Source organism: Culex pipiens, chromosome 2, assembly GCF_016801865.2.
Source record: "Culex pipiens pallens isolate TS chromosome 2, TS_CPP_V2, whole genome shotgun sequence".
Classification (NCBI taxonomy): domain Eukaryota; kingdom Metazoa; phylum Arthropoda; class Insecta; order Diptera; family Culicidae; genus Culex; species Culex pipiens.
In genome coordinates this window covers 201,040,999-201,067,364 of record NC_068938.1, presented here as the reverse complement: position 1 = coordinate 201,067,364, position 26,366 = coordinate 201,040,999, and the positions used below count along the sequence as shown (strand labels likewise).

Below are 26,366 nucleotides of genomic sequence, written 5' to 3'. Positions count from 1 at the left end.
ACGACCTATTTAATAAATTGTAGGATTGTTTGGGGAATGGAAAATGTACGGTTGCACCCTATTTGGTGTATTATCAAGATCATTTAGGAAAAATCATTCGACAAATGGTGACTGTATGGTTGTTGACCATGGTGATTTCAAAAGAAGTTATGTTTGTTTTTCTCAAATAAAATTACGGAAATAGTGTTTTACTGAATTTGGATGATCAAGTATCAATAAAAGAAACGTTTTTCATTGTTTGTTATCATTAGAACATCTTATTTTGCTTTTATATTAAAATGGGAATTGAAAATGGATGCTCAACATTCAAAAGCGTTTTTCTCAAAACGCATGGTTTGTGCATGATGCTTTTTGAAATGTTGGCGTCGAAATGTCTAGTCAATTTATTTTTTTGCACTAAAATTAAAAAAAAGTGATCAAAAATCTTTTATAATCGTGGTTTTTACCTTTGTATATAAAAATTTACACAGGAATTTTGGACCGTATTGTTTTAAATTCAAATTTGAACAAATTTAAAAAAAAAACAAAATTTGTTTTTGCTCAACATTCCTACCCTCTTGGTGCTCGCGTGTAAACGGCACTCTCGGTCAAACCAAAAAGCTCTCTCCGCTCCGCGCTGCTGGCTGTCAACAAAGCGCCCAAAGAAGAACCGAGAGAAACGTCAAACGCGCGCCTTCAACCTTCATCGTCAGTGGCCGTCCGTGGAAGAAAAGTGATTGTGGTGGAAGTCGAATCTTTCTTAAACGCAGCAGCAGCAGAGGCAATATTTGCTGAAAAGGTTTTCCTTCGATTGCGGAAGATTGTTTCGCAAGTGTTGCGACGTTTTTTGGTGGGTAAAAGTGTTGTTTTTGGAGGTGATTGAAGCGCGCGACTGAGAAATAGTTTGACGAAATTTGGCAAGAGGAAAAGAAAAATCTGGATCCGTGAACGGGATTTGTCCCCGTCGTCTTCGACGTCAGCTGGTGCTCGAACCCGTAATAATGGTGGAATCTGTAGCATAAAGAGTGTTTTGCAACTGGCCTTGGTGCAAAGACGCAGCACAGTTGGAAGAAGAAATTAGAAACTTTTGTCTGCTCCTCTCCTCCGTCAGCTCCTCTTCACGAGGTTCGGTTCCGAAGAGGTGCGAAATGCAAAAATAGTGGTGCAGAAAAAAAAACAACACGACTCACACAGCGACCATCACTTTCTGCCACAAATACATCGTCATGTGGCGAGTAAACATAACAATTTGTTAGGCAATTGTTGAAAGAAAGGCGAAAATTGAGCTGGTTGAAGGTTTTCAACGCAGAAATCCGGAACGAACCCGGGCTTATGAAGGTCCTGGTCTGATTGCAACCACTCTCCTGAAGGCGTCAAACATCCTGAACCCGAAATGGGACTCCTTTTCGCCAAAATCTGGAGCCTTTTTGGCAACGAAGGTGAGTTCAATTAAAGTCTTTGTTAAAGTCGAGCAGATCAAAGTCTTTCAACAGGAAGTCCTTGACCAGTTTCACTTTCGTCAGCTGGTTCACGTTGAGTAACGCGTCGCAGCTCAAATCGCTCAGCAAATTATTAATTTATGAGCGCTCCTCTCTGCCAAAGATACGTCGTCGTCGTCAGTTTTTCTTTTAATTAGCCACCTACTTACGCTTCTGCTTCAACTGTTTCTGCCGTTCCGCGGCTCTGGAATTTGTGAGCTCGCGCGCGCGCCAAGTGAGAGTGAAATGATGAGCGGGGTTTAATGCCCGCATAATTGCGTGGCTCAGTTAAGTTTAAACGGCTGCGTTTAATCGGGGTAGAATTTGACGGGAGAGGACAAAAAATTAGAGTGAAGATAATGACGGTGCATTTGCTTTGGGAGGGGGATTTCAATCCGGGTTTGATTACGGGGATCAGAGATTTCGAGATGGGTAGAACAGCTGAGTTAACAGCACAACTTGGGTTGAAATTGTGTTTACTTTTGCTGGACGCGTTATCAGTTTTTTTTTTAGGTTGTACCAAATGGGGGGAGAATTGAGTGTTTATGTTGCTGTGAACTCCGAATTGCGTTTATTTGTTCAGACTATACGGCAGCGTGGATCGGCGTAATCTGGAATGCTAACAATGAAGAAGATAAAAGACTGAATTTAAAGAATATAGGAACTGTTTTTGCAAAAATAGAAAATTACAATCAATTTAAATTTTGAAACTTTTGAGCCATTGAAATGTTTTTACATAAATGTTGCCGAGTTATTTGATTTTTTGAAAAAAGTTTTCGAGGTCTAGCGATTTGAATATAAATTTAAAATAAAATTTTATTATTTTAAGTCTAATCCAAAGATATTTTTTATTTTCTGTGATCAGAAATAAATGGCCCTATTTTTAATCTTAAAAAAAAAAACATTTGTGAAATTTCTGATCTGATTTATTTATTTCAATTTTTGAATCAAGACTAACATTTTGAAAAGATCAAATGTTCAATATTACGCCCTTTTGAAATGTCAGAGTTGATTCCAAAATTTTAAAACATGTATTTTCGAAAAATCGACGCCAACATTTCAAAAAGCATCATGTACAAACCATGCGTTTTGAGAAAAACGCATTTGAATGTTGAGCATCCATTTTCAATTCCCATTTTATTATAAAAGCAAAATAAGATGTTCTAATGATAACAAACGATGAAAAACGTTGCTTTCATTGATACTTGATCATCCAAATTCAATAAAACATTATTTCCGTCTTTTTATTTAAGAAAAACAAACATAACTTCTTTTGAAATCACCAACGTCTCACCCTGCTGTCATTGAGGTCCCCCGCTTTGTTATGATTCGTTTTTCTTCGCCGAATGTACATGGCGCTTTGTTCATGATGCTTTTTTTTCGTCACGAGGTTTATGTAGTCTTTTGTTTGACAGGTTGACAGGGCTATATAAACAGGAACTGCTGATGGCAAAGATATTGTTTATGTTACTTTATTTAAAATCATGATTAAACAGACTTTACTGAAGTAACTTTTGCTCATTTTTGGTGGAGAGGTAGCTTATTAGGAGTACTTTTAGAATATGCAATAACCCAGAAAGTGTCAAAATGTACATGATGCCTTTTGAAATGTTACCGTCGAAATAAGAAAATTTTACAAATGTTCAATTTTTAACATTGAAAATATGACCATTAGTTTCTGAGATATTAGTTCCTACTACAGTTACTTCCTTGACTTAAATCTGTGGATCTGTGGATTAGACCTAAAATACTTCAATATTATTGAAAAAATTCTCAACCTTTCGAGAAAAAAAAACTTGAGAATCATGGACACTATTTAAAAAAAAAAATAAAAAAAACTATTTTTTAGTAATTTTCCAGTTTAAATCAAACTTTAAGTGGATATATCATTTAAAACGGTGCACTTTATCAAAAAAAAAAAACTGTAAATCATCAACTCGCGCTCACGTCGTGAGCGCCTCGTTCTAGCCGTTCGTTCCAAGAAAGAGAGGGAAAAAATTCTCGCGAGTGCGCGAGAATTCCAACACTGTTGTAAAGTGCTTTTCGATTGCAAACTTGTGTTTACATTTTAAAAAAATGAACCCAATTTTTTTTTCCGCTGACAGATCATTCGCTGAAGATTCAGCAATCGTTGCTGGTTTTTCAGTTATCATGATTTGATTTTTATGCCAGGCCTTTAAATAAACTACTGATTACACACCAAACTCTCGTTAAGTAATGAATTCGGTTAAATTTACTGAACTCTGCACTGCTGAACTTTTCAGTAAATGACAATTTGTTGAAATTTCAGCAAACTTTGACAGCCCCATACAAATTTCAACTGAAGTTCAGTGAAAATTTAACTGAAAAGTGCAGTAGTGCAGTTTTCAGTAAATATTAAAACTTAAAACGAACATCAGAATTTGCTGTGTAGCATCGAGGCATTTGTTTTTGCAGTGTTTCTTAATTTTGTTGCTTAAGATCACTTAAAAAATATTTCAAAATCAAACACAAAACACAACTCATCTAAAAGTTGGTTCACTCGGCATCGTCCAAACAGTAAGTCATAAGTGACATTTCAGTTTGACAATGATTTCGTTTCATTGCCGAATTTCAGCAAATGTGATGATTATTAAATCGCATTCAGTTGAATAAAAACAATAAAATTTTGCTGAAATTGCAATTCAAAGCTTGGTGCGTAGGGCTCAAAAGTTGCGGTTTTTTTTTCCTTAAAATATTTAATAGTTCCATAAACTTAAAATATGGATTTTGGGAAATTTAATTTTTGTTGAAAAAAAAGTTAATTTAAAAACGGCATTTCTTCCGTGTACCAATTTCCTTCTGAATAGTCCTCCTCAATACCTACAACATTGCCGAAGATACCAAACCGATCAGAAAATTTCTTAAAAAGGTCAGATTTTCGAATATCTACGTACCATTTTTGTATCGTCAGCTGCCAAAATTGTATTGAGCCTTGTATGGACGAACCAACGCGATAAATGGGAACAGTTATTAATAAAACGAAAAGTACAACAATGATGATGAGAATTTAGCCATACCACTTGACATGTAAAACCAGGCTTCACTGAACACCAAGATCTGGTGCGCCGTGGTGCGGTTTTCGTGTCACTCTAGAAACCAAACCGAGCTGTTTGTTGTCACACCATAGCAACTGTACCGAAAGCACCTTGGTACACCACCGGTGCACCCAAACTGTATACCAAGGATGCAACTCAACATATGGTTGATCCAAGTAAACCGGAGGCGACATTGTTTTGATTGAGGTTTGCCAGCCATCATTCACAACTTCGGGATGGCGTGGCGGTTGTTGTCTCCGTCTTTTTACCACGAGGTTCCTGGTTCAATCCTGGGTACAAATATTTTTGAGGATTTTTTTTTTCAATATTTGCTGTCAAAATTACTGATTATATACATTTGTTAAGTAACTTCTTCGAATCTGCGACGCTTTAGTCAAAGAGTTAGAAAATTGAATGGATTTTTGTAGTGGAATAGAGAAAACATTCCATATTATGCAGGCAGGTTTAAGTGAAAATGCCTATTTCAGGGTTATATGCACGAGAAGTTAAAGTTTATATTTCATGACACTACGAAATTCTATTCCTAACGAACTATTCTAAACAAATAAAAAACATTCAAAAAATAAAATAATAACTGTCGAGATTCGAACCAAGAACCTTTAAAATACAAATGCACTGCCTTTGACCACCACACCATTAAGAACTGTTGAGTTCAATTGGCTTGCAAGGCATCAAGAGTTCCAAACTTCTCCCGTGTGGTAGGCGCAGAAACCATGTCAGTTTTGTGTACCCGATCCACACCGCCGTCACACCAAACTTCGGTTTGGTGCACCGATCAAGCTACCGAGTTGTGTCGGGTTTTGGGTCGTGACGAGAAATGGTGCGCATAGAAAAACCGGTATCATAGCAAACCGTTGTCGCACCCGTCAAAAGGTAAGTCTGTGTAAAACAAATGTAATTATTATAAGCAAGTTCAATAAAGATATATTTTAACTCAAAAAAATCAACATTTTAGAACAAAGAAAATTTTATTCACTTAAAAAATAATTTGAAAATATTCAAATTCAACAACTTTAATCATGAAAACTCTTTATTGTACACCTACTTTAAATAAAAGTCAAGCTGTATCTTTAAATATATATATTAAAAAGCTATTCTTGAATGATAAAATATTCACAAATAGACAGTGTTGCAAATGAATGATAAAAAAGCTATCAATTGATTATCTCTGCACCAAAAACATCCGAGGGTAAAGCGACCATCACTATACCTTGATCTCTTCTTGTGTCTTGTGATTCCCAGCGATGGCTCTTTTCTCTCTCTCTCTCTCTCTCTCTCTCTCTCTCTGTCTCTTTCTCTCTCTCTCTCTCTCTCTCTCTCTCTCTCTATCATTCCTTCCCTTTTCCTCGACTATGCGCTCTCACCGTTGAGTCTCTCAATCTCTCCAAAAACTGCAATGAAAGCACGCGGGACGGCGATTAGAAGACCACGCATGACGTCCCGTTAAACTGCGTTTGCGAAATTGGTTTTGTGGCGGCTTTTGTGGTTAATTGCTGTTGCGGTTCGGCTATGTTCGGCGCTGAGAGTTTCAATAAGGAAGGAAGAGCATTTGTATTTGAAGCATGAATTTTCAGGAGGGATAATTGTAGTTGCTGAGAGCTAATATTTTGATAATTTAACAACCCTTCAAATAGATAAAGCAGATCTTTAAATTTCAAGATAATATTTATATGAATTTCATGATATATTGAGCAACAAAAAAAAATTGCGAAAATGTTATGGTCAATCTAATGTGTATTGTGAATAAAATATTTAAAAAAATCCAATTTCTAAGCCAAAACAAAAATTCATAAAAAATATTTTGACTGTGAAATTAGAATGTTGTTTAAAAATGAGGCAAAAAATGTCAAAAAGGTTTTACAATATGCACTTGATAATCTCGGCTCTGACTGAACTGATTTGCTATTTGTAAAATACAAAATTTTATTGTTTTGTCCTTAGTTTACCTAATATTTTTTTTTTTTGGGATATTCCATCTCCGTCTCAAAATGTCTAACCACTAATACGCTAATTAAACAATTTTAACTCTTTGATGCGCTCCCAAACCACAACGTTTCGTTCAACTTCTAACATTCAAAACCTTTATCCCCCGCTGACCAATCGCTAATTGGCTCACTGCATACGACAGTGGTTGGCCTCCGCCATCGATAGCATGCCAATCATCCAAACTCCTTCAGTAACCAATCTCAAAACTCAAATCTGTTCTGTGGTTTCAAGCCGGACCTCATTTTAGCTGTTGAGCTGTAGGTTCATGTCAGTACAAATCAGCTGTTGGACTGTTAAGTTATTACTTTTAACCCTTGCATCTCGTTCATAGGGCATACAAGAAATTTTCAAAATAAAATGTTGTATTGGTACCGATAGTTCCATACAATCGTCAGGCAAGACAGTGTGCAAAAGAGCAACTGTTCGCTTAACTTAAGATTCGCTCCGTTTCATCTGCTTTACTTTCGTTTGATCAATCTGAAGGAAAGAGAGTTGCTCTTTTGCTCACTGTCTTTGCTAGAAGCTATTCAGTTATATTCAACTTTTAGCATTTTGATAGATTTTGCGTTTTTGTCACTTTTATTTAATTTATCATTTTTTGTTATTTTGTCGGAAATCCCATACATTCCAGGGTTAAATACCGTTCTCACGGTGTACACCCGGTTCAGTGTACTGCCCAAGTGTGATCTGGTAAATCGATTCTGCATTCAAGCTCAAAGAGCCCGCAAAAGTGGCCAACTCCAACTATTTGTGCGCACATGTTTGCGTCTGTATACAAGCACGTGTGACGTAACGTGTTGCCGGACAGCGAAAAAGACCACGCGTACGACTGCGAAATACGAAACAACTCGGTGCTGCTAAAAGCAATAGAAAGTAAAGTGCATGAGCACTGCTGGAACTGCTGGAACTGGAATGGACACTTTTAGAGTCGGTTGGCTTTCAGTTAATATATTTAACTCGGAAAGCTCCACTGCGCGGTGTGAATTTCGGAATCGAATGTCGTCGCCGTGGGTTGCATTTAAAAGGCTAACGGCAAAATCAGTTAGTAGTGTGAGGAAATGTATTAGTTTATTTAAACTTTTATTCGTATTCAAAAATAATCACATAAAAAACAAATAAGCGCTTCGATTTTTTTAAATCTCAAAATATTTCCTCAGTAAGAAAGACAATCCTATAACTCCAAAGGTCTAAATAGGTATATTTGCTGCCCAAGTCTAGATTACCTGGGAGCGATTACTTTTGTCAGGCATCGTCATCGCAGCCTTTAAACGGCTAGTTTGTAACTAGATGTTGCTGTTGTTGCCACGGCGCGGCGCTTCTACGAGCGTTGTAAATCATAAAACAGTTAGCTCTCAACCTCTGAGAGGCTGGTGGCGTTTCGCGGGAGATTTGATATGAGGTACAAAAGATCAGCAAAATTGACCTGGCTCTGTAGGAAAAGGCCAAAGCTTTTATGGGTTGAACCGGTAGAGAACGCTGAAACGAGGTTTTGACACAACAGATGTGGTTCGGATATGGACGACCTCGAAGGATTTTATGTCTCACCTGTGAGTCAGCTGGGAGTAGTCAAATGAGAGCTGTGGAATGAATTAAATTGAATTTTGTATATCTGTCTATTTCACGTTACTGTGCCTAGAAATCTGTAGAACGTGACTTGTTTTACAATTCGAGTGTTACGCAAAAACGTTACATTGGAAGCCAACATTAATCAAGAAATGGCAATCATTTGAGGTGAAATCAAGCAAAAGTCAAATTATGAGCATGAGCATGAGCATGAGCATGGTTGACTGCCAATGAGCTGCTACTCCGTTATTGACAGATCAGCTGAAGTTAAACAATGAATCAAAAATGATCAGTGGGAGCCAACCATCCGTTCACTGTTTAACCTCTGAAGATCCCTACTTTATTAGTCAATACCGGCGCCCTCCCAAGAAGCCTGCAGTTTAACGAAAGGGAGGAATGTTAGTCCGATAGTTGAAGTTGCAGACTCATCAAGCACATAGTTTTTCGCTATATGCTTGTTGATACCGCTTGAGACCGTTGAATCCACAGCATCTCCTTCAAGCATCACGTGATTAATATTTTTTTGGGTTAGTAGGATAAGGTATTGGCTTTTCGATGCCTCCCGAGCTACGGCGCTATGGGGAGGACTTTCATAACAGACCCGTCGGCGAGCCTTCCGAGCAACGGTGCTATGGGAAGGTCTTTCTGGTTAGCACACAAAATCACTCACACACAGTTATTTTGCTCCACTATTAACTCGACGATCCAAATTGTCAGTGCGTCTTTCGATCATTATATAGAAATGGCTTTTTCACCGCAAAATAATAAAACCTCGAAAAAATTAAACACAATCCACCCGACGCCGTGCCTTCCGAGCAACGATGATATAGGAAGGGCTTTGAAAATCACAAAACAATAAATGAAGACACACACAATTCACGACCAAAGGCACACAAAAAAAATCACTTTTCACTCCGAATATTTTTTACACCACCTTTACAAATTATGCACTCACCCCATACGAATAGCGATACAAAAGCACACACAAAAAATTAACCTGAATAATCACGACTTCGCGTCCCCACTTCCAGCGCACCAATGATGCTATTATTCGATTACCACAATCACTCACCCCATACGATTTTTTTTTTTTTTTTAAATATTGTTTATTTGACTTGCTTAAAACATAAACTTAATAATTGGATAACCTAAATTTGTAAATACTAGTGAGTTGCTTTGGAGAATTTGAACGGTGTGCGTCGCGGTCAACACGCCGGATTTTCGTTGCCGTTTCCGTCTTTGTTTCCCCCCCGATTGTGTGTGTATTTCGACCCGGGTGATTTCGCGATGTTGACAGTTGCTTTGGAGAATTTGAACGGTGTGCGTCGCGGTCAACACGCCGGATTTTCGTTGCCGTTTCCGTCTTTGTTTCCCCCCCGATTGTGTGTGTATTTCGACCCGGGTGATTTCGCGATGTTGACAGTTGCTTTGGAGAATTTGAACGGTGTGCGTCGCGGTCAACACGCCGGATTTTCGTTGCCGTTTCCGTCTTTGTTTCCCCCCCGATTGTGTGTGTATTTCGACCCGGGTGATTTCGCGATGTTGACAGTTGCTTTGGAGAATTTGAACGGTGTGCGTCGCGGTCAACACGCCGGATTTTCGTTGCCGTTTCCGTCTTTGTTTCCCCCCCCGATTGTGTGTGTATTTCGACCCGGGTGATTTCGCGATGTTGACAGTTGCTTTGGAGAATTTGAACGGTGCGCGTCGCGGTTATCACGCAGGATTTTCGTTGCCGTTTTCGATTGTGTGGGTTTTTCGGTCCGGGCGGTTTCGCGTTTTCGCATTTTATTTGGTTTTATCTTTCCACAGCCGGCTGTCTAAGATTGAATCATTTATGCTAAACTCAACACCAAATAACCGGGAAAAATCTCATCCGCATCCTCCGACTGTTTGCCTTGAGAATGCATAATACATCACACTATTAAACCAAATTTATTGATTATTGGGTCGCATCATCATCCTCTATGTTGAATCCTGGCCATTAACCTTACCCACTAACAAAATCCCAAGTAGAAGTAGTTTTCCGGCACACGTGGGGGTGTGGATATCGTATAGAACCCACCCTTGGTAGCAACCTGTGCTAACTAACATTCCCGTCCCAATCCCCCGAGATCTACAAACTGACATGGCGGGCGCCGTTGGTGGCCAATGACTGTTACCTATTTGCTTCAGATCTAGTTTTAATGATCTTGATGTTTTATCTTTTCAACGCATTCATACATGCTGTTGATAAGGGAAACACCATTAGATCGTTCAAGCGTATGGTCGGTTGTATTGATAGGATATTACGGTCCTGTTCAGCAACGGAGAAGGACAACCATGGGTGGTCTCTCATGCTCATGCTCATGCTCAACCTAAATTTGTAAATACTAGTGAGATTTGCTTCGACGTTTTGCTGGCCTTCCATTTGGTCCCGACACAAAAGCACCTTTTACATTCTGTTATTTTTGATAGGGAAAAGTAGGCTGTTTCGTTTCTAAGGACAGGAAAAGTTGATAGTTTTATAGCGGAATTACAAAAATTCCATTTTGTTATTTAACTATTTAAATTTGACTAAAATCACGGAAATTGAGTTTGATGTTAAAAACTAGATTTTCACTTATCAATGTGGTGCTACATGCAAAACCCTCGCATACACACCTGCACAGCAAAAAATCCGATGGTAAAATCGCATGTAAAAGCATGCACATCACCTTCGTCAAAATAAACACTTAATTTTACACACTGCATGTACAATTTTTGCAAACAAAAAAAAAGTTGCAATCGTCGGGATTCAAACCCAGCACCAACAGTAAGGACTGGCGCCTTAGCCCACTCGGCCATCAGACCGATGAAAAGTTGATAGGATAAACGCATATTCGAGCTTGACATTTCGGTCAAGTAGGTTTCCCATACTGATGGACTACATATTGCAGGGTGCAAAATCACATAAAATTGCCTAAAATAATGCAATATTTATTTTACACCCAGGCCTTTTACACGCAGTTGGATCACTACTTTTTTAGCTGTGCATTGGACCTTTTGAAAAATTACGCCAGACATAAATTATGCTTTTCTGACAATATTTAAAAAAGAAATCTTCCAGTACACAGTAAGCCGGGGGCCCTTTAACATTTGTCCGAAAATTTTCATGTAGAAGTCTAATCAACTGAAAACTATCTAAAATGCATTTTTCTGGATTGATATTCATGTTTTGGCTCGTTTATAAATGTTTTAAATTTTATGAAATTCCGATGTGCAGCACAGCAAAAGCGGTTTTTTTCGGAAAAAATAAAATTTTCGTCGATAGTCAGACAATACTTTCATCTTGAAAACTAATGATTGCAAAACAACTGGACAGGTGTATAATGCATTTTAAAACACTTTTTTCATTTAAATATTAAAACCTCTTAATTTGGATTTTTATCCTTTTTTTTTGCCCCTCTCTTGGCTATGGTCAGAGTCGAGGGACATATACTTCAAGAAATATTTGCAACGGCCTAAAAAAATTGTGGTCATTTTACATCTGAGAATGGGTAAATTTTCTATTTAAAAAAATTGTGTAATTTTTCCTCTAAAAATCTGTAAATTTACCACTATTTTGCAACTTTTTTAGTTTGAATAGAGGTGTTTATTTATTAATTTATAAATTACTTAAATTACACAAAAAAATGGGAAATTTTGACAGATTTTTAGATTTTTTTCCTGGAAGCTTGTGTTAACTGTGCACAGTAAAATAATCATGGTAATATTACATCTGGAAAGAATACATTTGTTGTGTATTTTTTTGTAATTTTACCTCTGAAAATGTATAATTTTACCACTTATATGATGTAATGTCACTATTTCAGTAAAAAATGAGGTAAAATTACATCATAAAATAGGTAAAATTCAATTACAATTACAATTTCCAATTTTTTTTTTAACTGTGTGTGGAAATGTTGTTGTCTGTTTTTGACCAGTTTTATGTTTTACAGCGACCACTAAACCTTATTCGATTTGGCTCAAAATTAGTACAGATACTTAATTTAGCATAATAGCGATCGATTTGGTGTTTTCAGAAAAGTTGATGGTAATGAACAAAACGATTTAATAATTCATTAATAATTTATTCAGAGCATTTGTACAGTTTCTTAAATCCTATAAGAATATTCAAGTTTGCCCAAGAATCGTGGATAACATTCTTCGAATAACATATTTCTGAATTAAAACAAAATTTGAACTTTAAACTATTAAAATTGAAAGCCCAATTTTTTTTAAAAAAAGTAGCATATCGCAAAATTCTTTATTTGTTATTACCGTTCGGCTACTGTCGCAAATTTGCAAAATATCGATGAATTTATGAAAGTATATTATTTTCCTGGAGATAACACCGTGTTTCTGATCTGCGGTCTCAATATGCAAAAATAGGCTCAATTTTTTCAATTCGGTTTTATTGGTGCATAATCAAGATACAATATGTTCTTTTACAGTTCATAACAGAGTTTTGGAATTCCTTTCAGCTGTATGTTGCATCATAATCCATTTTGGAACAATTATTTCTTCAACTAAAGCACTAACAAAAGTACGAAAAATTAAAAAAAAAAACTTACAAAAATTGCAGAGGATAGGGGATAGAAGTACACAGAAAAAAAATTATCTTTTATGTCAGAAAAAAGGTGTAATTTTACCTCTGGAAATGTGTAATTTTACCACTTTTCTGGTGTAATGTCACTTTTTCAGTCTAAATTGAGGTAAAATTACATCATAAAAGAGGTAATATTCAACCTTCAAAAATTACAGCTTCCAAATTTACATTATTTTTTTCTGTGTAGAGAAAGCTTTCATCTATATCATAGGTTTTTTATCCATTGTAGATGTGCTTGATCATCAGCTCCCCGAGGGCCAGAAATTGCTCCGCCTTGTTACGGCAGCTCCGAAACCGAAAAATCTCGGATTATTTTTCAAAAAGACGTAAGAGCCATTGGTAAACAAAGCCCTTTTTGCACCGGTAATCGACGTGCTTATGAAAAATCGATTTTCAAAAATGCTTGAGATTGTTCATCTACACGTCCTTCAAGTGCCCTTAACTTAAACAAATTAAATATTGTTTAAAATTGGAGAAAACCGAAAATTAGTGTCGGAAGTCACGGTGGCTCTTACGGCTTTTTGAAAACTCACCCGAGAAATAGGCTCTAAATTAAAAAAAAAAATCAAATTTGCAATTGAAAAGTTCTTTTTTTTCTTAAATGCTAAATTGTAGGCAAAAATTACCTAATTTAAGACTTTTGAAGAAGAAAAAAGTCCATGTTGGTTTAATTTCCATTTTTTGATTAAGAAAATCAGATAGTTGTACAACTCATTTCCCAACTGAAGCTAGCTCAACCAGTATTTGAAATCTAAAATTTTCCAACCTTTTGAATTTATAAACCTAACAGATTATTTAAAAAAATGTAATAATTTGTGTTTTTGTCCTCGTATATGTTTGTTTCATGCTTAAACAATAGAGCAGTTCTCTACGAAATCAGTATTTTTTCTTTTATTTTAATTTTTGTATTTTCTAATCCGGCTGAAACTGTTTTGGTGCCTTCGGTATGCTCAAAGAAGTTATTTTGCATCATAAGTTCGTTCATATAATTTTCCATACAAATTTGGCAGCTGTCTTTACACAAATGATATGTGACAATTCAAAAATCTGTATCTTTTGAAGGATTTTTTTTGATCGATTTGGTGTCTTCGGCAAAGTTGTAGGTATGGATATGGACTACACAAAAAAAAATGATACACGTTAATATTTTTTTTGGTGATTTTTAATTTCTATTTTTGTCACTAAAACTTGATTTGCAAAAAAACACTATTTTTATTTTTTTCATTTTTTGATATGTTTTAGGGAACATCAAAAGCCAACTTTTTAGAAATTTCTAGAATGGGCAAAAAATCATTTTAAAGGGGCCACACTTTCAATATTACGCCCTTTTGAAATGTTAGCCTTGATTTTTTTTTGAAAATATTGTTTTGGAAAAGATCGAAAAATTTCACGAATATTTCATATTATAACATTGAAAATCGGACCATTAGTTACTGAGATATCGACATTAGAAAATGGTGGATTGTTTGCGTGAGACTTAGAAAACATAAATTTCTTGTTTTTTAACCTTTGCATGGCATTATCTCAGCAACTAAGGGTCGTATCAACAAAGTTCAACAAAGCAAAATATAGAGAATTTTCTCAGCCTTTCAAAAATATTTTTTCAAGAGTGGGCAAACATGGGCACTAATTTTAAAAAATGACAATTTGCGACTATTTTCAAAAAAGTTACCTAAAGATGGTTATAACTTGAAAACGGTGCACTTTATAAAAATTTCACTGAAGTACTTTTTGATTGCAAATTAGATTTTACATCAAATAATGAAATTGAAAAACTTTGCGACCAATATTTCGATTTTTTTAAAAATTGTATTGATTCAAATAACATAACTCGGGCAAAGATTTTTTGACCAATTGGGATGTTCTACCCTGCATTTTGACGCATTTTTAATCCCTTCCAGATGCATTTTGAATTTTGAATTTAAATTGAATTTTGCCTATGTTATAGCCTTTTTAAGATTTTTGACGTTTTTGAATCTTCAAACTTTATGTCCCGATTTGCCCCACTTCCCGTTGACCTAGAGTGCTCATATTTTGGCCAGATGCTAGTTTTATATGTACAAACAACCCCTGAAAATTTCAGGCAGATTGCTGACGTTGATGTGAGACGAGTATGCTTTGCTCGTGGACTCGCTCAAACAAACTTCTTCTTTTTGCTATCCAAAAGATATCGATATCTCCAAATCAATCTCAGATCTCCCAAAAAACAAAAGTGTTGACACAAAAGCAGTAGCAGCTATTCGCGCCCTGCTCCCCAAAAAGCGGAACTAGATAATGTCACGGCCACTTGGGTTCGATGAAAACAACAAAACAACTTCATGGCAATGGAGCCTATTTTTGTCGAACTGGTCGGCTGACGTCGAAAGTAAAATTTAATTAGCGTTAGTCTGTTAGTTACTGTCTGGCTGAAGGATGTCTCTATATCTGTGGAAAAAAAAGTGTGTAGCTCTCGTCCGGAAGGTTGAATTACCTACCTTCAGGCGGAAAGGTCACCCAAAATCCCCTATCGATTAAATCCCTATTTTGTAATCTGAGTGGATTAATTTAACTGAACCCCTCTCGTTCGGTCAAAATCGTCACTTTGTCAAACGCTGTAGATGGCGCAGCAGTTGAAGTATTTTACTAGCCCACTAACCACTTTTCTTCCTCTCTCTCTCCCTTTCCAGAACACAAACTCGTGATGGTCGGCCTAGATAACGCCGGCAAAACCACCATCCTGTACCAGTTTCTGATGAATGAAGTCGTCCACACGAGCCCGACGATCGGATCCAACGTGGAAGAGGTAATTCCTGCCCCGGGGCCGCCAAATCCGGCTTTGATCCCTCTCTCTTTTCTGCCATCAGCCAGCCATCAGGGCTGTTGAATGAATAGGGGAATTAGGCCTTAATTTTATTCAAAATCGACCCACATTTACGATGTATCCTGGAAGCCCGGGACCTAGGACCATCATCATCATCATCGCCATCAAGGAGTTTTGTTTGCTTTTGGACCGATAGATGCCGCTAGAAATTGGCTTGAGTGTCGACTCTGTGTGTCGTTTTCTTGGTAGAATGGCTTACTCAGCTGGTTTAACCTTATGGAACGAGGACCTTTTGTTGTGAACAGCAGCAGCAACACCAGGATTGTGAGGGGAAAGTGTTTTCCCTTAATCCTGACGTGTTGAAATGTTGGGCTTTACTGGATGGGATGATTTTGTTGGAGTGTTGTGAGTTGTTAGCATGGAAGCTAGTTGTGAAAGTTTATTGAAGCAAATCTCCCTAAATTGAGCGGATTTGTTGAAATTTTGTAAATCTGGATGGTATTTAACTTGATTTTGTAAGTTTACGGGTTTTTCATGTAATTTTACCTAATTTTCTGTTGAAAATTGAATTATGCATAAAAAAGTAATATAAAAATTGTTATACATAGATAATTACACACTTCCACACAAAAAAGATAAACACATTTTTAGATATATTTAACAGAACTATGATTTTTAATATTGTTTACATGAGAATATGTGTAACCAATAAAACCATGTTGCCCTTAAAAGGAGATTCAAAACTTCAACAGATTTACTTGAACAAATTCAAAAGTAAATCCTTTTGCTTTCTTTAGTTAAGTTGAAAACGCTGTAATTTGTGCATTGAGAATGGATTTTCCTATTTGTTTGATATCTTCAGCAAATTTCAACACAGTTTAAAACAATGTAAGATAAAAATTTACTTCGTTTGTCATGTAATTTTACATTTGTGTTTTGGTTTTTGTAAGAACATTGATCTTGACACTTTTTTTAATTTTTTGGCGAATAAAATTTTGTAAATCCGTTTTTCTGACATAAATGATAAAATTACATTAAAACAAAGATAAATTTTTACTTTTCATATTGATACTTTTTTTTTCTTTTTAGTTGGCACTTTGGATCTTTTATTTTTTATTTTTTTCAAATTAAGTTCGCTTTTCCAAAATCCAAAATTGAAAGCTTCAAAACTCACCAAAAAATCTCAAATTTAAAAGTAAATTGAGGAGTAAAATCCTCTACTGCGTTTCTAGGAGCCTACAAAGTAAAATTATCATGGTGAATCCTTTTGTAATGTCCCAAAACATGTCGAATATTACATTGAAAAATATGTAAATTTACGTATTTTATGTGTTATTACCATTTTTCCACATACATTAAAGTAAAGTTACATCGAAATAGAGGTAATTCAATCATCTAATTTTTAATCTCATAAAAATGGTTTGTTCTGTGTAATAATGTTGCTTCAAATATCTCTTTTGTGTTTAGAGTTTGAGTTTGCTGTGCCATGTGCCAAACAAAATTTAACTAAAAAAGATTTTCTAAAGAAGCTTTTGAAAAAGTAATCTTCTGGGTAATTTTTTGATCTTTTCAATACATTATTTGCATAGCTTTAACATCAATTCCACCCTAGGTTCAGATGCCATGGGTTTAGCCTTTTTCAAAGTTTGTTTTATTTATAACTGAACATCTGTATTTTGGGAAGGGATTTTCTGATCGATTTGGTGTCTTCAATTTATAATTTATAATGATGAGGACAATCCCACAAGTAATGTTTTAAATTCCCTTTTTGTTTTTCCAACAAAATGTTTAATTCCCGAAAATAATTTTTCACCATATTTTAGAAGATAAAAAAGTCAACTTCAAGTGTGGCAACGTTTTTCACGGCCTTTGGATATTTTTTTTTTTTCAAAGTTTAGCTCCCTCGACTCTGACTGTGATAGAAGTCGGAAAAATTAGATATTTTCTGTTTTGAAATATTTTATCCCTTCTTTAGAAGTAATCACATGAAATGAAATTGACATTGGCCTAATTAATTTAATATTATTTCCATAAATGTTTATTTTTTGCAAGCTCGAATCTCAACAACCGATTAAAAATGTAAGAAATTGTTTTCTCGACTTATTGCAAAAGCAATTTTTTAGACATTTTAAAAAACACTATTTTATTATGTTTTTTTTTGTATTTTGACAGCTCAACCGGCTTTTTTTATTAAAACAAACAAATCCGTTTCCAATTGTTTCCGGAATTCGGTATAAATTGCTTATGAATTTTTGGGTCGTTTATTGTTTATTATTTTTTTTTCGATCCGTTGAACTAACTTTCAAACTTGAGAAAGTGTAGAAGTGCTTGATTGAAACGAATGTAAATTATTTTTAATAATTTGCAAGGAAAAATGTTAAAATGATGAAAAAATATTGTTCACATAGTCAAATAAATGAGATTTTCTGTAACTTTATTTCTTTTTTAATTATTTTTATGCATAAAACAAACATCCATAAACTCAGCCTAACGAAATAATCAAGTTATAATTTTTTGAAAACTTTTTTGCGCTGACATTTATTTTTGATGAAAACAAATTGGTATTTTTTTCAAATTTAGTTCAATTTTTAAAATTTACACTAACTAACTTTAAAAAAAATCCTATTTTGATTGGAAATTTTTAAAAAAATATATATATTTAATTTTAAGTTCACCAGAAATTTTAAAGGTAAATTTTTGTTTTTAGATCTTTTTCTTTGCCTCTGATATTTTGAGAAATGGTTGCAGAAACGAACAAAAACATTTTCAAAAATATGTGTGATGGCCTTACTCAAAAACAAGCCAAATTTGACTTTAAAAAAATCAATCATAATTTTACATGTCAAAACTTTATTTAAAGGTAACGGAAGGTATTCCATCAAACATCTAATGTTTTTGCTTTATTAGCATTTTGACTATCTTTTAATAATCTTTTTATGGCAAAAATCGGTAAATTTTATTAAAATAGAATTAATTCAGAAGCTGTGAAGAATGTGAATCATTGGTCTTTGTAAACCTTTTCAACCAAGTTTGAATTGCCAAATTTGCATTCACATCAACAATGCCTTGCCGAACAATCCAGGTTTAGGGGATTTCCTCCCGAAAATCCCCGAATCGATCCCGTCCCGTCAATCGGATTATCCTTTCATCAGCATAGTCTATGGCCAAGCATAACAATAATCACACACACAAATCTACTCCCGAAAAATTAAAGCCCGGGTGCAGATTTTGAAGTCGTCGCATATTTGCTTTAATCTTTCTGCTAATCCACTTTTTTTCTCTTTTCTCTCTTTTTTCGCAATCGCCAATGCATCTGGACAAATGGAATTTAATTTCTACTGGTGAAAAAAAACAACGAAAAAACAGATTGTGTGGAAAAACATTCACTTTCTGGTATGGGATTTGGGCGGCCAGCAGAGCTTACGGGCAGCGTGGAGCACGTATTACACAAACACAGAGGTAAGTACAAACTACGATTATTTTCATGAGTTTTTAATACAAAATTAAAAAAATCCTGCTTCAGTTTCTATTGAAAATTTCAAATTAAAACTGAACATTTTCATTTTGTTGTAAATATTTCCAAATATTTGAAAATTTTAAGTTCTATCTGTTACGTCTGTGTACCCCTCTAACAAGTCTCGGAATTACGCCTGCAGGGCAGCTTGATTTCACGTGCCCAACGCGCAGCACGTTTCCCTGGCACGAGTACATAAACACCAGGCCAGTGGAAAAATAAGCAAACATGTGCGTTTTGTTATGATGTTTTACTTCTTTGGTCTGCTGCCCTTTTTTTGTTGTGGTTCTTATTTCCAGCGGCAAGCAAACATGTGTGTGTGCATTTGGAATTTTTGGTAAACAACAAAGTTCTCACGTTTTTCGTAACAATTCTTCCCTTTAATCTCTGCTTTTCCAGTTTATCATAATGGTCATAGATTCGACCGACAGGGAACGGTTAGCGGTCACGCGGGAGGAACTGTACAAAATGTTGCAGCACGAAGACTTAACCAAGGCGAGCCTGCTGGTGTACGCTAATAAGCAGGTAATGTATTAAATTTGTGTTTCCTTATGACCAAAACAGCAATTTTGTAGCATCATACAGAAAACTGTATGCAATATTGCAAAAATCTGTATGTTAGGAAGGAATTTCTGGTAAATTTGGTGCCTGCAGATAAGTTTGAGAAATAATCTGAAAAATGCTTTCAAAAATGTTTTCAAAATTTCCAAGATTTTAATATCTGTAAATTTCATGAAGTTTGATATGTCGGAATAAGGGGTTTCTCTTATATTTCGATTGTGTCCTCAAGTGGCCACCTGTTACCGGTTCCAGAGTGTCCAGAACGGGTCAGAAAACAACGACATAACCCTAGAATTAAAAATCTTTCAATTTCATGAAGTTTGATATGTCGGATGATGGCGTTTTTCACATATTCCAGAAGTGTCCCCAAGGGACCACCGGTGATCGGTTCCAGAGTGGCCAGGATGGACTATAGATCAACGACATGACCATAGATTTTAACATTTTTCAATTTCATGCAGTTTGATATGTCGTAAGATGGGGTTTCTATCCCAAGCGTTCCACTATCGGGTTTTAAATTTTTTTACGTTTAGACCACTTTTGAAAAAAAAAACAGTTTTAGTAAATGATTTTTGTATTTTTTTAGAAGATACATACCATCCTGCATTTTTCGTGAGTCTTTTTGTAACATCTTAGGCTATTTCCTCAAAAATTTCGAGTGAAAAAAAATCCTGACATCACCTTTAAATTTAACTTTTAAACTTAAAAATCTAAAAATCCTATAGAAGTGGCGTGTATTTTTATTTCAGTGTATTTTTCAGAATGCCCGTAGAATTTCCTACAAGTTTGATACGATGCAACGGCTTCGAGATACAGTAATTTTGAAATTGCAAAATACAAAAATATTTAAATACCTTAAATTCCTGATTTGAGCTGGAATTGCTCTAAAAACGAAAAATTAACTCGGATGTTCCGGAACCGGTAGATTACTTGGCCCTAACAATAATATTTGCCGTCAAAGTATAGAAAAATACCTGTCAATTGCAACTCGAAGCATCCTGGTTGATTCCTTTTTCGGATCTAGAAGATTCCTGGTGACCAAATCCGGTTTTCGGGTCGGAAAAGGGGCATCCTAATCATTGATTTGAGTTCAAGAGACCTTGATTTGGTCAAAAACTTGAATTGATGAGATTTTAAAAAGTTTTAGGCTAGAAAAGGACACCAATACCTTTAAATTTACTTTTTTATGATCGCTCTCCGAGGTAAATTTGTTATGTAAAATGTGTATTTGAACTATAAATTTAATTTCAGAAAATTTCAAAACTGTAGCATTTATATACCACAATTATGGCGAATAAAATTTTCAAAGAGGCCGAACAGGAAGGTTAAACAGTTTTATGAAAAATTCTCTAAAAATATTATGTTTGTTTCTAAAAAACGTATTTAGAGCTATTTGATTCTTTAACAATTTATTTTACTTGTGTTGTAATATTTTTGTGATTTACGCATAAAAAAGGGGGAGAAGGGCCTAGAATTTTCAAAAAAGTACCCACGTGATTTATGGATGACCCCATCTTTAGAACGTATTTTCTTTTCGTTTTGGTGTCTTCACGAAGTTGTAGGTATTGATGAGGACTGTTCAAAAAAAATAGCTACACGGCAAAAAAACGTCTTGACGATTTCTTATTATTATTTTTTTTTCTCACAAGAACTCAATTTCCCAAAACTGTTATTTTTTGATTTTCGAGATTTTTTATATGTTTTAAAGGATCAAAACCCGCAAAATTTCTGATTTTTTTATTATTTTTTTATTCATAGAGGGTTGTTTGGGTTAGACCTCGGTGCTGAATCGTGGTTCGCAAAACGGCCTCAATTTTGAACTGTCAAAGTGGAACCAATTTGCTGTTCGCCAAAAGTAGAATGTATTGTTATCGATCATAAAAAATGTTTATTTTTTTGCCAGAATGAAAAATGTTTATATTTTTGCCAGAATGAAAAATGTTTGGCTTTTGAGGACTTGAAGTTGAAGTCAAGAAAACTTAAAAGAGTTGAAGGCGTGATCGTCATTTTTTATAATTATTAATGGAAGTTGTTTATGGAGTCGATGCGGTTGTATCCATCCAGAAGCTGTCTTTATTTTTTATTACGTTTGAAAACATACTGGTTTAGTGAAAATCTTCTCTGTTTGCTGGATCAGCTTTGCTAGAATTAGCGATGTTTTTTCGCTGGATCAGGAAGAGCTGCAGGATTCCAGAATCAACCAGGGAATTTATCTGCAACATCGCAGAATGACACTCTTCCCGCAGTTCTTCGTCTCCCGTAGAAGAGAAAAACCTCTTATAACCGATCGAAACTATAAACAAACACCATTTTTCAGCAAAAAATGTCAAAAACTAGACAAAAAGAACACATACTACTGATAATAAAACAGCTCATTTACCAGTAAAGTAAAGTAATGCTTGTGCTTGAACAGCCTGCTACTTTGTAAATGTAAACAAAGTGGGATCATTCGAAAATCACGTTACGCATTCTCTCTATTCATCACCCAGGGTTAGACTTAGAAAACTTTAATTTTCCTATTTCTTTTTCTTTAATCCGCTGTATCTTAGCAACCAGAGGTCAAAGCTTCAATGTCTCTTAGACAATTTTATAGCATATTTTCTGATCTTAAAAAAAATCTGAAATGGTCACTCATGGTCACTATTTTTAATAATCCAAAAACTGCAAATATTTCACTGAAATCAAACTTTTGGTGGTTATATCTTGAAAAAGAGACAATTTATCAAAAAATCTGTAAAATTCTTTACGATTGCAAATTCAAATTCACATAAAAAATTAGGTCAAACAAATCCCAAGTAACCGCGAGGCACTAAATAGCGGCATTAAATCAGCATTATATTGGCATTTAATACCAGCAAATAATGCTTCAAAACATTAAATCAGCACTTTTCCCTTGAGAAATATTTCAAGTGGCGCACAGTGATGCCGATTTAATGCCTCACCGAAAGCTCGAACAAAAAAAACTGCTTTATCGACGTCAAGGCTGGGGAAAAAAAAGGACAGCTAGCTGCTCCACACACTTGGTGGTGGGCCTCCTTTGTTTTTTTCACTTCACTTCACTTTCACTTTGTCGTTATTCTTGCATTTTTCTCGTCGATCTCCAGGATGCGCGCCAGCCAACTGATGTATTCTGAAATAGGGGGATGGCGTCGCTATTTTTAGACCACGTTTTCCACTTTTTCTCATCGAAACTGACTACTTTATCGACTTCATTTTGCTGGGCGAGATAGGACGCCGTCTATTTTTAGACGATGACTCAGCACTTTTCCACTCTTGCACTTAAAAAAACCAGATGGCAGCACGATGTAACGCCACGTCCCTATGAGTGTTTGTTTTGAAAGTTTTAATCGATGTGGTTGATGCATCGAACATTAAGGAAGACTTTCTTTCTGCTGTTTCGAGTTTCTGGTTCATGGGAAAAACCCGTTGTCATTTTGTTGGACGAAAATTATTGACGAGTCACTCAGCAAATTGCGGCCATCCAGTCAAGTACAATACAATCAATTACGGAAGACTTGGGGTTAATAGGGACAAGTAATGGCTAACGGCTAACCTAAACTGTTTTTCCGAGGAGTGCTTGGTCCACGGTTGGCAAAATTTCACAAAGTGTATCAGACTTCCGGAAAGCAGCTTTTTGCTTGCGAGAAAAGTCATTCAATTTACCAGAGAACTTTTGATAATGTCCTTTGTGCTATGGGCATATGTTTGAAAAATTTGGCTAAATTACAGGCTGCAGTTTTCCACAAAAAAAAAAAACAAAAAAAAACACTTCAGTCAGCGGGAATTGAACCCAGTTCACGCAAAAATAAAATTGTTGCACACTGGGGGAAATGCGCCTTAGCCCGCACGCTTATTGGAACAGTATAACGGGAGAAGGATAAAAGTCAATAAGAGCGTGACTTGCTGAAATGTTTCCCGTATGGATGGGTTACTTTGTTGATAAACATCAAATGCTTTGAAGCACATTTTCAAGGTCGTAAATGGTGATTTAATGCCAGTTGTAATGCTGCAAAGTTTTGGTACTTTGAGGCATTCGCAAAGCTTATTTACTACTTCAAAGCATTCGAGTGCTGATTTAGTACTGAATAAATACTTCAATTTAGTGCTTGTGGTTACTTGGAATTTTATGTGTAAAATTTAGATTTTTTCCAAAAATCAAAAAAATATCAAAAATTCATAACTCGGCGGCAAAATTTTACGGTTTTTTGTCCCCTAAAACATATCTAAAAATTTCGAAAATCAAAAAATACCAATTTTGGGAAATTGAGCTACGGTAAAAAAAAGTTTGTTAAAAAATCGGCATGATTTTTATCGTGTACATTTTTCTCTGAACAGCCCTCATCAATACCTACAACTTTGCCAAAGACACCAAATCGATCAGAAAATTCAAAAGTTACAGTGTTCCGAAAATTTACGTACCATTTTTGTAGGGACAGCTGCCAAAATTGTATGAAGACTTGTACGGGTGAACCTATGACACAAAATGGCTTCTTTGGTCATAGGAAAGGCCCCCAAAAAGTTTGAGCCAAAAAAAAAAATAACAAAAAATAAACATGGTCGAAATCGACCGATTTCGTAGAAAATTGATCACATCTGAAATATTGTCAATCTTAATTTCAAAAATCATTTTAAGTTACTTACAAAATTAAATTTTCAATCGAAAATTACCTTACTCATTTTTCAATAAAGTGCACCGTTTTTAAGTCACAGGCATTCTGTTTTACAATTTTTTTTTTCAATTTTTAAATGCTTCATGATGCTTTAAATAGTTTCCCCTAAAAGTATTTGGAAAAGTTGAGAAAATTTCCTGTAATTTTCTTCTTTCTTTTGAATTTGTTGATCGGATTCTTGGTTGTTATGAATTGTGATATAGTCTCTTAAAGTTAAAATTTTATGAAAAAATGTTTTCCTCAGCGTCATCTAATTCGACTTTATTTTTGAAATAGCGATGTATCGGAAACCATTGGTTCGATTTTTCAGTTTTATTGTTATTGTTAATTTCTTTTAAGGGTGCACAGCAACCAAGGAAGTTGTTATCTTCTTATTCCAAAATTGTCAAACTTACGGACCCAATCCTGCAAGAATCTGATTGTAAAAATAGTCAAACTTTGTTGTAAATAACTACGAAGATAGTAATTTAGGGGATGAATAAAAAATTATATTGATAGTTTCCGTAGTATTGAAGATACTAAAATGTCTGTAACAGAAATCTGGGTGCAAAAGCTATGGTTGATGTGTACCGTTAATCCCAGTGATTCCTCAAACCTTTTATTCGTAAGAATTTAATGTCCAAAATATCAGTTAACCGATTCTTTCCAACCTTCACCCACTTGTCGCGCAGGACCTGAAAGAATCGATGAGTGCAGCTGAAATTTCCAAACAACTGGACCTGACCTCCATCAAGAAGCACCAGTGGCACATACAGTCCTGCTGTGCGTTAACCGGCGAAGGGTGAGTTTTCGACTATTTTGTTTTCTTTTCCATTTCATAACATGAAATTTGTCTTCTTTTTTTTAGTCTCTACCAGGGCCTCGAGTGGATAGCCCAGAGGATCAAGAAGAAATGACACCGACCGGACGAGTAACGTGGGTCACCTGGCCGCCAATTCCACCACTCCTTACGATTTAGTCACACAACACACCTCCTGCGAACGGACGAGTAATTTTACACACATACACACAGCGCGGTAAAAGCAAGGAGTTGGTAAAATGTCGCCCGTCGGAAACGGGAGCTAGTGAGTTAGGGAAAAGAAATAAAACAAAATGTTTAAACTAATCAAGATTAACTCTTTAAAAAAACGTGTATACAAACTGAAGAAGCATCGCTGTAACAAAGTAACAAATAACTCAAGAAGAAGAAAAACAGTCCCCCTGCCGTTGGAACCTGATGGAATGCTGGAAAAGACACATTTGGTGGAAACCCAATTTTAACGTTTAATTTTTCGTGAGCACGTAAAATGCTACCATCAATCCAGAAAAAAAAACTAAACATGTTGTGAAATTTGAGCGAAAGGAAACGGGAAAAAACTTTGAGCTTTAAGTGAGAGAGGAGCGAGCGAGCTAGTATCATCACATACTCTCACACACCTCTCCGTGAGAAAACGAGACAGACAGACAGACAGACTCCCCTCATTCGTAAGAGAGAAAAAGAAAAACCTAGATAAGTGTTTTATTTCCGATTTATTAATTTAATAGAGAGAAAGAGAAAGCGAGAGAGAGAAAGAGGAAAATTATGTGGACATGAATATGAGAAAAATATACTTACATTAATTAGTTAATAAAAAAAACAATGATGAAAACTGTAAATTTACAGAAGCGTTTTATTTCCGTGTGGTGAAATGTTTCAGTGCGGCAAAGCTTTGAAATATTTCGAGCTTTTTTCACGTTGAGATTGGGATGTCGTTGATTTGTATGCAATTGCAAATATAAATGCTAAGTTTTTATTCCTCATTTCATTGATTTATTTTTAAATGGCCTGAATCATTACAATTCTTAAAATAAATTTTAAATATATTGAGTCTGAATCTTCAGAGATTTTGTTCTGTGTTATTAAAATCGAAACAACATTATATTTTTTTTTACCGAAATCAGTGGTACAGAATTCGGGAAAATTTAGATCGCTAAACAATCTATCAAAATGAACAAAATTTTACTGAAAACAATAATAATCTTTCTTACCGAAATCTGTAATTTTCAGTTTACCGAACTGTACAGGTAAACTTTACCGAATTCGGTAAAAAGACAAAGTAATTGTCCTGATGGCATCATTTCATTTCAAGGTTTCACACCGCGCAAATATTGTG

At 35.3% G+C, this 26,366-nt stretch overlaps 1 protein-coding gene across 1 annotated transcript; it reads left to right on the top strand.

Annotated features, from left to right (window-relative positions):
• The first annotated feature begins 695 nt into the window (after nucleotides 1-695).
• Nucleotides 696-25,869, top strand: LOC120420342 (ADP-ribosylation factor-like protein 5B). The gene is made up of 6 exons (XM_039583337.2): nucleotides 696-1,418; nucleotides 15,356-15,471; nucleotides 18,856-18,948; nucleotides 19,403-19,528; nucleotides 24,906-25,015; nucleotides 25,082-25,869. The coding sequence occupies exons 1-6, from the start codon at nucleotides 1,373-1,375 to the stop codon at nucleotides 25,128-25,130; spliced, it is 540 nt and encodes a 179-aa protein (XP_039439271.1). The 5' UTR covers nucleotides 696-1,372; the 3' UTR covers nucleotides 25,131-25,869.
• The last annotated feature ends 497 nt before the right edge of the window (nucleotides 25,870-26,366 follow it).